A 14976-nucleotide genomic window follows, 5' to 3' on the forward strand; every position below is an offset into this window, starting at 1 on the left:
CCGCCCCTACACTCAGTACTCCAACAGCGTGCCCATCAATCAGACAGAATAAACAATTCTTTTCGGCCCACCGCAAGACCATTGTACAATCACGGTTCACGGTTGACAGACACTCACCTACTATTGTCATCACTTTCAAGGTCTGAACCACAATTCCCTTGCGTAACAAATATTGACAGACTTTGCCTTTTCACAATTTCTTTGATCACTTTTTATTTTATTTTTTTCTTCGGCTCTGATTTTGTCTCTGGAGAAAAAATCAAAACGGCAGCCTGCCAAAGATCAAATGAATGTTTCCCACATTTTAGCTGGTCCAAAAACAGAAATGTACTGGGAATGCATGGTTCTTTTGTCCTATCCAGTCACGCATGGACTTATCAAAAAGATCAGGAATTGTATTCCGGGGGGGGGGGGAAGAAGGGAAAGAAAACAACAAATCTCCAACACCACAAGAGAAGGACAATTTTTGCCACTTCCGCAAGCTTCGTCCCCTCGGACCAGCTAGGCGCAGCTGCTCCATGACCAGGCCAATTATGAGCGACGGCACACTCTGCTCTGGGGAGAACCGACCACCGACTAAACACGCAGAAGTGAGCTCGGGTTACCCATAATCCTGAGTGGCACGGAACTATTCGGATGCTCCCAACCCTCCCCTCCCCCACAGCACAGCTACCACAACCACACCACAGTCACTCCCTTTGAATGTTGGCCGAGTTGATTTTCTTTTTAAGTTCTTTCCAGTTTCCCTCCTTGCGGGCGATTGTAAACCTCAGTAAATACCAAGATTGTGTTACCAGATTAACAGCCCAGGCAAAACAGGCTCAGGGTTATAAAGGATAACCCAGGTTCTCTTGGAGTAAATACACTTCAGCAGTGATTGGCACCGATCTGGGGCTTTTGTACTTGTGATCCAATACGCCATGTGCATGTACAACCTCGGGCGAGTTGGAAGTGCTGCAGGATTACAGCAGTTTTAGACCCCAAAAATCTGGATTTTCAGTTTTAGTGAAGGAAACAATATACAGGCCAAGTTCTGACTTGCTCAGAAAGTGACTGACAACAACAAAACAAGAGTTTAAAACTGTACACAGATTCCAATTTCAATTCTTTTAATTGCAGTAGAGTAAAATAACATATTCTCCCATCCATTTTTACATCGTCAATCTTCATTCATTTTACACTGTCCAAACCTTACAAGGCCCCAAATGCTTCTGTTACAGCATTGCTACAATTCCTTCTACCACATCAAGACAGGTAATAGAGTTTCCCCATTTGGCTTAATCTGCAGGCAAGAAAAGGAGCATGTCACTTTATGCCACGCCCTCCTAATCAGTGCAAAATGTATACTCTATACCGAGCAGTCAATACTTATGGGCGTGGCCATCCAAACTTTTGATTTAAGGGTCTTCATGGCCACGCCCTCTTCATGAGAAACTCTCAACAAAATGCAAACTGTATAGCAGGCCATCTCCTCCTGTAAGCCTGGGTGCGCCCACTCAAAATTTGGATTTTTGGGTCTTCATGGCCACGCCCTCTTCATGAGAAGCTCTGCACAAAATGCACGCCATCTCTTCCTGGAAGCCTGCCCTTATTCATGGGTGCGGCCAGTTCAAGTTTTGATTTGGGAGAGTTCATGGCACCCCTCCCTTTCTGCAAACCAAGATCCGCCCACAGAGTTCCCCTCATTTGCATTTCAATCTCAACATACAGGTACATGTATAAGTCCAAGCTTGACCAATGCACCGGTGTGATACAATAACTTCACAACAGCATTACACAAAAAACTACACAGTATAAACCAAAGATCGTATAGTGCCAAAGGCGCAAGATGGATAACTCTGCCCAAAAGATGTAATTACCATGGGCGCCATTTGAGCAAGCAATACGCCTGCGCAGTTTACGGTAATGCTTGGGCGCAGGCTCACCAGGTGCACGTGCCTGCCGCGGCGCCTGTGCCTTAATGTGCATTGCGCAGGCGTATCGCTTGCTCAAATGGCGCCTATGCGATTACAACGTTGTACGTGTATTTACGGTGAAGTTCGCCATCTTGCGCCGCTTCACGGCACTATACGATCTTTGGTAAAAACTGAAACGAGGCCATACAATTTTTATACAGTGTCACCTTAACAATTTCATAATAAATGTATTTACATCAAGGTGTGTCTATGTACATATGCAGTTACATGTAGGCGATATACAAATCGGCCACCGAAGCAAGGAAAACCCCCGACTGAAGCAGAACAGACTAATGCAATGTCCCCCCCCCCAGTTTTGCATTGATTTGTATACAAACATGGAACACTTTCAAATACAAAAACACTATACAGGACTTAGAAACAGCTGACACTTTTTAAAATTACCGATTAATAACAATTATTAAAATAAGTGTACATGTGGCTAATAAGATTGTTGGAATTCATGGTGGTAACGTCACGCATTAACAAGAACAGTATCCCACAATTCAACCATAATTTGTCTTCAGCCTTATTCTGCAAATATGTTACTTGGTAACAGTGCTACAAAATTTCTCAATTTTACAAAAATACTTGTGGAAAATATTCCTGCCTCTCCTCTCTGCAGACGCAATTAATTTGTAAGTTGGATTCTTTTGTCCGGATCCTCTGTTGTGCAAAGTTTGCTTATTGTGTGCTAACTCAAGAAACGTTGCAACAGTTTTACATTGGCAATTGTTGAGTGTCAGGCCAAATTCAGTGGGACCACTCGGCAGAGAATAAGGTCACAGCAAAAGTCTGCCAGGAATCATTACCAAACAAAGCACAACTTGTAAGATTTTACCTGCTGACCTGCTGTTGGTTACCAAAAACTTTGCTCAAGTGCATACTGGGAAGGACACAACTGTGTAGCCCACCTGGCATCACAACAGCACACCAAACGATGTCCCTTGTGTGAACCATGTGTACATGAGTTTACTGAAACGACCTTCATTGAAAAGTATACCTTAATCTACAACATAACTGTTTAAATGTGTTGACTGTATGTACACACGCACATTTGTCACGCAAAGCAACATCGTATCAGAGGAGGTGCACTTCTTGAAGTGTTTTTGCACTGATGTACATTTACATAACAACTAAACACCATATGACATGACAACTAAACACCATAAGACATGACAACTAAACACCATACGAGATGATGCAAACAGGTATATATTGAATTAACCAGCAGAACCCACAAAACGAGCATAAATCCAAATGAATTATACGTGTGGAAATCATAAAGTCACCTGAAAGGCTGGAAAAGGAGTTAATGCCCAACTTCTGTGTGTCGGTTTACAGTGTTAGCCCTTCAAAAGATGAACAATTCTGGCCATTACAAAAAATTTTTTCTTACTTTGAATAAAAAGATTTAGAAACACATCTGCCAAATTATCCTTCAACTTGTGTAAGTGGGTTATTTGAATCAACAGGAAAGTTACAGTAATTTTTACAGTGTTTCTTGGAACCAGCCCAAGCAAAGTGCAGCCAACCTCCGAAAGCTCAACACAAATCCTGTCAACACCTCAATCACTCCAGATGAAAATTGACAGAGTTACAAGCCACAGGCCAATAATGAGTGTACGGCTGCGACCATCAAGACATGCCTTGATTCTTTCAGTATGTTGTATGCAAAGTCTTGTGGACACGCTTGGTGTTACCTCAATGCCCTCAGGCGTGTTTAGGAGGGGGGGGGAAATCCAACCGTGAAAACGACGCCGTGCGGGTAATTATGCGCCGTGGTCCACAGCGCGTGCCTCCGTGCTGTTGGAGAAATGTGCCACACCAGTGGAGTTTGCGTCAGAGGTTCTCTTGTTCAGAAGACTGGCAATGACGGGGCTGTTTACTTAGTTTCTTCTGAATCTTGAAGGCAGAAATCTTTCTTGAGGTGATTTTTATTCTCGGAATCTTCTGCTCCGATGTACACGGGGTTGGGATCGGGTCACACGTGAGGTCAGGTATCACTGGCCTGTCACAATGTTAGGGTTGGTAAGGTATCTCGATCTATACAAATAGCTCCCTGTGATAATTAGGATTGTCTGGCATCTGGACTCTAGATGGGTGAACTGGCTTCATGTCCAATACAAATAGCTCCCTGTGATAATTAGGATTGTATGGCATCTGGACTCTAGATGGGTGAACTTGTTTTGAATCCCATCCAAAAAGTCCCTGAACAGTGTTCCCCTAACATGGTGACAAAGGATAACCACCTTGGGGGACAATTCCTATTTCCATGTATCCAAAATGGAAAAGTATGGCATGTAACACGTGCATATTACACATTTTATTAATGTTTCCACTAAAGGGGCAAAATGTTTGAATTTCAAGTTGTTCATTTCGTTAGCTCAGTGCCAAAGGGTCCTGATGACAGTCACATGATTTGAGCCAGTATTGACAGAAATGTCCAACTGAAACACAGCATGTCCCTGACACTTTTCTATGTACGACTAGGGCTGGGGGGTCAATAAATTTCTCGAAATTTTCATCACCGGATTTCACGTGTAAAGCAAATTCAATAAGGACCTTATAGTACTGACACGAGAAGACATCAGAAGAACTTTGAACAAACCTCTGGCAAGACTCTTTTACAGTTTCCTAATTTTAAAGATTTGATGCGATCCTCTCTGAAGGCGAGTTACCTTTTGGCCATGTGTTTATAAAAATAGGGGGCACCTGAAAAATGGCACACCCACATTTCATACAGGAATATGCTGTGTATGCATCTCTGACAGAGAGAGTTCTAAAAACTGAGGATTTCAACTGGTCAAACTGGGTATATGAGAACTGTTGAATACACAAAAGTGCAAACAAATATGCAAAATTCTATACATGTTCATGTTGTATTCATGCAAAGCTCTTTGGATTAATAGAGGGAAAAGAATAAAAAGCCAAGTAGGCTTTGGAAAAAAGATCCATGAGTCACAGCTGCGTATAAAGTCCTTTTGAAATACTGGGCCTGACTCCTATGCTTTTCTCATTAATTTGACAGCTTTCCAGGATTGAAGTGAGCTTAATTTTAAACCCCAACCAAAAGCCTACAACGAATAAGTGAAAAGACAATCTACATAATAAAAAAACGAGACACAAAGGGAAAAAAAATGCATCAGTTCAATGGCCGAGTGCATTAATTGAGACAAACGACAATCTGAATTCCATGTATATGGAAAAATGTGGGGTAAGGGGGGGAGATAGGTGAAGATTGGTCATACACTCAAGTCATGCAGAGGCTATCGTGTACTGCACCCAGGCAACCTGGCCAGGGGATTGATATGCGCAGTGTCCTGGCAGAACGACACGGGCTTAAGCCATCTATGCAAATCCATGATTGACTTGGAGCAAACCACGTCGACCCACCACTCTTGTGGAGAGGCGGTAGCAGTGGCAGTGGTGGCGGTGGGGGGGGGCTCAATACCAGACCCAGTATACCTCTAGCCATATTGATTGCGGGACTGTAATTGCATAGGGCCCGTAGCTTTGCCAAGACTTTTTTTTTTTTTTTTCCAATTCCTGCTATCGTCGTCGTGTCAAGAGCAAGCCCTCCTCGGCCAATCCAGCTATGGTGATCCTGCTGTCTCCAGCTTGTCTGCAAGTTGCTTTGCCCTTGAGGGGGGTGGAAGGGAAGGGGGGAAAGGTATCCTCACAGGAAGGGTTGGTGAATCTATACAGGGGGAGGGGGAGAGGGGGGCGGAACAGGGTCGGTGTTTTATTTTTCCGGCCGTGGATCATAACGACTCCAGGCGGTCCTTGCAAGCGTTGGCAACCACCTCCAGGGTGTCCTGATCCAGCTCCTTGATCAGGGTTAGTACTGCCGTCAGGATGTTGGCATTCTGGAGAGAATAAAGGGGATATCGGAGGACGATGGGGATCAAGATGAACCGATTAGTACAAAGTGGAAAAACAAAACAAGCAATGGACATTTTTGCATAGGGACTTCAACAATTGTTTAAATCTTTCTTGACCTACATGTATCATAACACAGGGATCCAGCAGACAAGGGATTTTCTTTTCATTTTTTTCCTGATTGCTTATTTTATTTTTTCATTTATTAATTCATTTTTTTACACTATGCTTTTCCCAAAACCAAAAGCTCATACTGGACAGATTCCAAATCCTTTTAACTTTGTATGCATTTGTTCAAAAAGGCTTAAAATGCTGTCTGCAACCATAACATACATGTAGATCTCTGCTCTGGCTGCACACGGCTAACGGTCAGTAAGGGCTTAAAAAGGGTGTTTGGCTTTGCAGGTGATGGCTAAATGAACTCTTTTAAAAACAACAAAAATGTTGACAGTAAAATCAACTCAATCATAATTACATTCAAATTAACAGAGCGACAAACTGTTTCTTAGATGGATTGAACTAAATTTGAAAAATGTGACAGGTAAAATGGTCAGAAATAATAAAATAACAATTGCATGTATGGTTTAAAAGTATCTACTTTCAAGGTAAAAAGATCAAAATTTTTTTTATATATTTCATTTTAATACTGCGCTTACAAAGAACTTTAATATATTTTCATTAGAGATGTGTTTGTGAATACGCATCGCCGTAACATTATCACAAGCAAATACGAAACGGCATGCAAATCACAATATTAGTGCAAGATGAACACAAAACTGCAATTAATCACAAACATGTTTGATGAGCTGATGAAAAGTAAACCTCTCTCGGAAAGAAATTACAATGAAGAAACAGGAAAACTGAGGTCACACGGTAAAACACAAACATGAAACCTGAAGCCACCAAGAAGACACGGAAGAGATCCAATATTTACCTTCACAATCCAAACAAAACAGAGCGAAGCAATGTCGCAGCTGTGCATGTATGGATGCCTGACATTTTATTTCAATTTTATTGGGGGGAGGGGGAGGGAAGCTCAGGAGGTTCTCTTTGGCACTTGAGGTGCAGACGCTTGTTTTTCACAGGATGTTCTGGGCAAACAAGGAAGCGGGACTGAAAATGATATTGTGTCTGGAGCACCTGTTGCCCATCTCGGCAAGGCCAGGAGAGGGGCTTGACTTATTCTCCCACTGACAAGGTACCACTGAGACAACAAAGAGATCGTAGGCAGCGCTCTCAAGGTAAAGAGTTCCAACCACTCCGGCCTTGGCATTTTGTCCATCCCATTGAAAATTCATGAGAGTCGCCGACACCCGGTGCATACCCAGGTCTGCGTGTACGGCATTCGTGTAATTTCAATTATATGGCGGTAGAGCAAACCGTGAATGCCGCCAATACTTGGCATTCACCGACACATACAAACCCCATCTCTGTGAATTTTTCCGGATTACAGAAATGCCGAAGTATTGGAATGCTTGGGAAAGGAAAACTAAATTGCCCTCAGACATTACAACACTTAACCATTGATTTGTTTCAGTTTTATTCTAAAGTGTTCAATCCAAAATTACATAATCCAACCAAACTGAATGAGTCACGAGTCATCAGAACATTTTTTGAGGATGAGGCCTTAAAAAAAAACACTTACACAACGGGCATCAAAGGAAACGGACACCATTATGTCTGAATTTAATGGACGCAAAAACAAGCAAAACATCAATATAAAGAGCTGAAAATGCTCTGGTTTTGCCCCGGAAAATTGAGTGACAAAATATAAATAGAGATCTGATAATGTGTTGCTTCTGAACAAGGGCATACATAAATTTTCAAACTCATTAGTGGGTGACTGCGCGTTTAAGTTCATAAATAGCCAGTGGCTCTGAAGATTTTCTTTAAGTGTGGGATTCACTTTACAGGCGTCTCAACTTTTCACATGACCCTAGAACCCTGCAGATGTAAAGATATTGAACAAGACAAACCACAACACCTCCACTCTCCCCCCCCTCAAAAAAAAATGCTGCGTCAATTCAGAGTTCCCAATTCCACATCTCAATAAATATTCCTTCTTGACAGCCAAAATTGCAATGTGTGAAAACAATCCACTCCCGCAAAGCTCTCAGCCGAGACACCACCCAATGTAAGTAAACACTGGACATCTCCGGTCACAAAACAAAAGAAGCAATTCATCTTTGGACAAAAATTTACGTCACATTCAAATAGGCCAGCTGAAGTTGCTGACTCACAATTGGGTTAGCTGTTCAGGGAATCAACTTCAGATCAATGTTGCTGGAATATTTACAGCCGTTACTGAATCACTTGTAAGTGCTTCCTAGGGCTGAGTCAATTCGAATAATTCACTATTCGAATATTGGACCTTCAATTCAATCGAATATTCGGTCGAACTGAGCGGCAGATTGTTGATGACTGTCACTTTTCATTTAAATCTGCTTGAAACAAGCCTCCACAGTGCATTTTTTTTTTCATTTTAAGCAAAAGAAAATGTTCCCTTCCTTTCCATGAATTTTGCATTTAAATATTTAAATTCGGACAACAATATTCAAATATTCGATAATCGATCAAATATTTGCTTCCCCTTGTACAGACCAAAAGCAATCAATGGCTTTCTTCCCTCCCTCCCCCCAAATTGCAACCAAGAGTGAATAAAAGCTTGACAGATGACACAATCAGACACAAGAACCCCTACTGTGAAATCATACAATGGCTTTAAGGGTAGCTGAAATGAATTGATTTATTAAAAACCTTCACAATGCACCTTTGAGTCTCAGTAAACCTGATTTTCAACTTTTCTTTCCTTATTTCAAAGGGCATTTTGCTGCCTTTTTGGTTTCTATGCTAATGAGTATTTTAATATTCATGAGCAAAACTGTGATGTTATCCCAGGAAGAAAGCCTAAATGTCACATTTACATTGTACACAAAAAAGTCATGCATTTTAATACTTTTTCTGGGTTAAATCTTCTATGCTGATTCATTGTTGTTTATGTGCATAGCACCGGGTGGGCACTAGTACATTAGTATGTACTTTTCTCTGCAATGTACTGAATAAGTAACTTCTGGGTTCACAGTTTTAATAGAAAAGCCTATGCAATGAACTATGTCTTCCCTGGATGACATAACAGCAACAGCGCCCTCCGTTGTCCGGGAAAACATAGATAATTTTCAGTGTATCAAAAAGTGCACATTTCAGTGCATTTAACCAGATGGGTGTGCAAAAGAGTGTTCGTATATTGAAGAAGAGTACAGAGTTGCAGAAAAATTGCGTCCAAGAAAAATTATTTGCAGCTACGAGTACCTTTTAATGCTCACAAACATGTAAAGTGAATCGACTTTGTAATCACACTTGTACAGAGCAGACAATCAAATCACAGCTGTTGAAATTACCCAGTCACATGCACACACTTTCTGTACAAAAAGAAAAGGTTTTTCTCCTTCGGCTTACCCGTCCTTTACTTGAGCCCGTTCTGTGTTTGGCTGGCGAGAGTTTGTCGACGGGCAAAGGCTTCAGTCCCAATTCTTCTCTGATTTTACTGGGGAAAGTAACATAACGACTACTTTCTGTTAAAATCTAGAAATGTGATGGGAACTCTTGAGTGCCAGACAATTAACCAAACAAGGTCGGAACTTGGTTCAAGTTTTGGAATCCCTGGGACTTTTTTTTTTGCAGACTCCAAAGAAACCTGTCTAAAATGAAAGCACAATTTTCCACTGGTCGGTTGCCAATAGAAATGAAATGAAAACCACAGCCAAAAGAGGCCTGCAAAATAACATCTGGCTTAAATTAGCAAACAGAGCATTGTGACACGAGGCACTTTACGGGGGTATCACGCAATGGGCAAGATGCCTTGTGTCTGGCTTCAGGTTGGTAAACAGTAATCACAGATCCGCACGCACTCTACCGTACGTGGAAATGGGAACCGGGTTCCAATATAACCTGGAAAAGTGCAATCACATCAAACTCCCACGACAAATGGTACTAGTACGTGTCCACATCTGCGCTGCACACCTTAAAAACTACATGTACACCATCAAAAAAAGCACAGGGACAAATGTGGTTGTAGAGCAATAAATGACATAGATGTGCTGGGGTACAGTCAGGCTTTGTTTTGATAGTAGAAACAGGTCAGCAGTTGTCTGGTTGAAATTTGGGTTAACAATTCTTATAGAAATTTGCCAAATTTGACTTAAAAATAATTTTGCACTGTTGATTTTGTCATAAAAAGAGTGAAGAGGCAAAAACAGTTGACAGAAAAACACCACGAGCCCAATTCAGTGACCAGGTTTCATTGTCTTATTGGAGAATTATTATTATTACAAACTGAAATGGAACAATAAATGCTAGACCACTACCAACACCTCCATCTTCATTTCATTCTGGGATTCACAAGAACCCAACTTCCAAATTTAAAGGTGAGAAGTACCGGTACAATTACATGTAGCAGCAAAAAAAAAAAAAAATGTGAAAAACAGACTTGTGTAAATAAATCTAAAGAAGGGATATCTGAACAATATTTCAAAAGAATTGACACCGATGAATTTGCTCGGTTGTGCCTTTACAAAGTCGGAAAATACATAACACAACAATACACAATAACAGTAATATCCCACATGATGAGCTGTAATTGGGCACCTCATTGTTGTCTTAAAAAAACAATTTAAAAACCAATGGGAAAACAAACAGCATGTTAATAGACCTAAATAGGGAAGGCTGAATGACACTAATTGGGTACTTACAAGGCTAAGGAGATAATGTGCCCAGGGGATCAGGAACTAAATATCCCGAGTATCCACAGATCTAATTGTCCTGACAGTAAAATCAATCGCAGCCAATTTTACAGCAGAAAGACTGACCCTGAGTTGGGGGGGGGCTGTGACAACCAGATGAGATCTTTGGCATTCTGGTCCTCAGAGCAACAGATTTCTACATCAATCAGATCAGACTTGCTCAGAGTCTGGTGAGCTTGTTTGGATTCCAGTAAAGGCCATTGTAAATTGTGTTTTGTAGGGTACAAGACAGAGCAAAGGAGAAGTAGACAGTGGTTTCTCAGCGTTTAATATAAATCTCCAATAAATCTCTGCTGAATATCTGAGTATTTAATATTTCATTAACAGTAATCAATCAATCAATTATCCAATATTAAAATATTGGGGTCTTGAGCTTGCAAACACTTGAAAATTTACTTGAATATTTGGAACACTGACTGCAACAAAGAAAAGGAAGGCTATAGTTCCGTAGGGTGTCAGATTTTTAAATTCTCTGAAGTCTTTGTTAAACTGGATATTGAAAGATGCAACTGAATGGAAATACACATTATTCGAATGTTGAAATACTTGTCTCGGTAGAGGTTACACCTGATAGAAAACCATTTTCCTCCAAAGTGATTTTGAAACCATACGCACTTCTGCAAATAATACGAAGGGTACATTTAATATTCTATTTAAGTATTGAGTAGTACAAAAACATTGATTTGTAAGCACATGCATGCATGAATCATGTAACAATGAGTTAATGTGTCCCACGTCCATTTCTTTAAGGACTCGATACATAAAATTTATCCATTTAGCCATTCTTTTCCTTGGTTTTCTTGCCAAGCATCACTTTAAGTACACCCTTGGAGTTCCAACATGAAATTCAATCAACGGTATCATGGCCAAAGGGGAAGAAAAAACAAATGATTTGTCGCTCCTTCTCCCTCTCTCTGTTCGTGAGCCCGTTGGGTTTGCCAGCCCCTGCCGAAATGGCTGCTTTCCACAACAAAGGCAGTTTTATTTACTCAGGATTACCCAGGTAAAAATCACGGTGGGTGCAGGGAAGGGAGGGGGTTATTTCTCGGCTTGGCGCAAGTAGGACGAATGAGGCAATCCGGCCAGAGGGGATAGAGGGGAAGGGAGGGCAGAAGGGGGGAAGGGACCACGGAGAGGGGGGTAAGGATTATCTTTTGTCCAGGACTAATGGGAAGAGACAGACAGTGTCCCTGCCAAATTGCCCCGGTGTGAGGATAATGAATGCACTGCCCGCGATCCAGAAAAAATCCTACCAGAGACGACACGCGTTGGGGAAATGAAAATAAGATTCATTTTTTTAGCCAAGGATGGAAAGGGGGCGAGGAAGAATCTTGTTTAGGAGCAGCACCCGCAGGGAAGAGGGAGATGAGAGGGAGGTTTTTCTCCTTTTGTCCTTTTCTATCAAAAAGAGGAAATTTACAGCCTTTGGCCAGAAGAACAATGGTCTGCAATCAAGGAGGGAGGCGCTGCAGGAAGGGAACATTTTTGAGATGGAGTGCTGGTGGATTGGGCTCGTCAACACCTGGGGTGCTGAAACGTCTCTCTGTAATCTGCCAGCCCCCTTTGCTGCACCTTGGGAGGAAGTCCTCAGTGTGGGGGAGGGGACGGTAAGCAAAGGGTGAATCAGACTTGGGAGAGGCCACTCGAGCAGAAGTCAAAACAGCCGCAGGGACTGGAGGATAATGCAACACGCCTCTGAGCAGTACCCAATCTGTGATTAAACTTACCCCCGTCCAACACGTACATGTATTAATTCACCCTCATCAGATTGGCGGCGGCGGTGGTGGTGGTGGTGGGTGGGCAGGGAAGGGGACAATATGCTGTTTAAATCGCCATCCAATCAGTCATGACCTCTGCATCGGTTTAGAGGTACTTGTGGGTTACACGTAAATTGCTCGGAGTTCGAGAAGTTGCCTGATCCAGCCTGACCTTTTTTCTGCATATATACATGTGCATGTGAGCAGGTCATAATGCATCACACAAACATGCATTGATCTCATCTGTGCATGAATCTTATTTGTAAGAAAGCGGGTCTTTTTTGACACACCGATTAAGAAACAAGAAACAAGTCTAAAGGGCTGTCGTCAGTAAGTTTCCATGCGCTATACCAAGCAGTTCCTTATTCTTAATAACTGTGTCCTCGTAAGAGACCGGTCAATCTGGCAATGCCATCTGTAACACCAAAAACATCTGACTGCTCATCAAACTCGTTGACTTGGGTAGCAGATGTCTAATCTGTGACATAATTGAGACATTTGGGGATTCCAAGCATCCAATCAGGGATGACCTTCCTTACTAAACCCCCATTACCTACCCACCAAACCCTTTTTTTTTTTCTTCATCTCTGAGCCAATCAGAAAGCTGACCCCACAGACTAGAGGGAAGGAAGGCGAAATGCAGGTGTTTCACAAGGAAGACCAGGTTTTAAGCCGAGAGCGTCTGTGCCTCAGCATCCGGGTTGATTTCTGCCTTTCAATTGGTCCTCGTGTACTGCAACCTCGCGGTAAAGCCCCCGTCCCTCCAGATACCCTCCGGGCTACTGGAGGTATTACTCATAACTCATGACTGCAGTGGTAGATCCAATAAAGTGCAATAACTCAATTCATTCAGTTTTTTTTTTTTTCTCTCCGCCCTTCTTCATCTATCTGTTTTCAAATCACCGCCTGCCTCAACTCGTGTCCGGGCTGAGGTCAGACATCTGCATGCGCTTTCTCACCGGTAATCTCAAGAAAATAGCCACGAAATCTTTGCACCAATTTAAGTGATGATTCATAGGGCAAGACAAAGCGCGCATCAGCATAAATAAAGTGATTTCTCCCCCCCCCAAGCCACTAGCCTTCATAAAGGAATAATTCATATGGATATCAGTGAGCCAGGGGAAAGGTAGAAATGAAGATTTCCCGGGGAATAATTGACTTTGAAGGCTGAGGGGAAAAGCATTGTTGCTTTATTTTGATTTCTCGCTAGTAGTTTTGGAGTAGATGAAAAGCAAACAAAGAACGTCTTTGCAAACAAAATGCTGTTTCCACCATTATTTGAATGAGAATGAAGATATTTGGCGAGAAATGGACTATCTTTCCTGGAGGTGGGGAATGATATAAAAAAATACCATGCTGGGATCTGAATTTCAACTAAATCAAAACAAAAACATTTGTTAAAAGAACAGAAAATGTTGTACAAAATACGAAAACTTGGCAATATCATGACAAAAACCTCTGGACAGATTCGTAGGAAGGGGGATTTTTTCATGGGCAGTGGGTGGAAATTCCTTCGGAATTTGATCAAAAGACTAAATACATAAAACAACCAACAATCCAAACCCGGTAATTTCAGTAACTATGTAAACTTCTCTTACTTTGTTTCATCTAGGCTGATTTCTACCGAGCTGTCTCTCATGTCTTTGTCCTTGGCGATGTGGCCATTGGCTTGCCATCTTAGCGAGGCAATAGGCGGGGCCAAGTCCAGGCCGTGCTCCATGGCTCTGTTCACCTCATCGTTAGTCACCACTGGAAAAAAAAAATTGGCAGACGGGCAAAAGGTTGATTCTCTTTGAGAGGTACTAAGCTTGTGAAGGAAACTACTACAGCAACAGGCCTTCACGCCATAAGCCTTTTACGAGTTAAATTTGAATATAATCTGGTACACTGAGTTCTTTAAATTCATGTGAACGTAACAATTTAAATTCTCCTTACTAAAACCCCTGGTGCTATACCTCGGTGATTTAGGGCAAGCTTTTGCTTAGTTACAGAAGAGACGCCTTGCAACAATATACTATTCTCAATGGATAAGAAGGCACAAAGGAACCAGTCCATTCCAGAGATGGTGGTCGCTATGCAAAAGCTTGCCCCGAATCACGAGGTATAGCCACAGTGTCTTTAGTCTGGCAAATTCAAATTCTTATGTTTGTGTGCAAGCAGGTAACTCAGTGTACCAGATTTTATTCAAATTTAACTCACAAAGGGCTTATTGAACTGCTTGTGTTTCGTTTGGGAGTTTAAACATTGAAACTAAAAGCAATCTTGTGAACTTAATTCAACAAATTACAAAGCAAACAGATGTCAGACTACTGCACACTGCAGGTCAGTACAAATAGCTATCTCAACTTTATTCCCCAGGATTTGGCTGAACACAAAAAGTGGCCCAAGATAAACAACAATCATTCTCCATGGAAGTAATTCCTTGGGCATGCTTAAACCCGCCTATCCTGATGTACAGTACTAGGGGCTTTCCCCAATACCATAGTTCTTGGAACCTTCAGATTCTGCATCCAGGGAATCTCAAGTTGTGTGGGTGTGTACTCAGGGATCTGGAACCATTTGTTATAGGTTTATATGTACACT

At 41.8% G+C, this 14976-nt stretch overlaps 1 protein-coding gene across 2 annotated transcripts in view; it reads right to left on the reverse strand.

Annotated features, from left to right (window-relative positions):
- Positions 1-1092: 1092 nt before the first annotated feature.
- cfap410 (cilia and flagella associated protein 410) overlaps positions 1093-14976 on the reverse strand; it is a 61862-nt gene continuing 47978 nt past the window's right edge. The window contains exons 4-6 of one of the 2 annotated variants that reach the window (XM_022228602.2): positions 13992-14142; positions 9294-9402; positions 1093-5824 (exon numbers count right to left, since the gene is read on the reverse strand). In XM_022228602.2, the coding sequence (XP_022084294.1) occupies positions 5720-5824; positions 9294-9402; positions 13992-14142 (365 nt within the window). In that variant the 3' untranslated portion in view covers positions 1093-5719. The remainder of the gene's footprint in view (positions 5825-9293; positions 9403-13991; positions 14143-14976) is intronic. The other variant, XM_022228611.2, reaches the window with a different exon arrangement.

The sequence above is a fragment of the Acanthaster planci genome, linkage group LG08 (genome assembly GCF_054643075.1).
Source record: "Acanthaster planci isolate LZ-2023a linkage group LG08, COTS_SCS, whole genome shotgun sequence".
NCBI classification, from domain to species: Eukaryota; Metazoa; Echinodermata; class Asteroidea; order Valvatida; family Acanthasteridae; genus Acanthaster; species Acanthaster planci.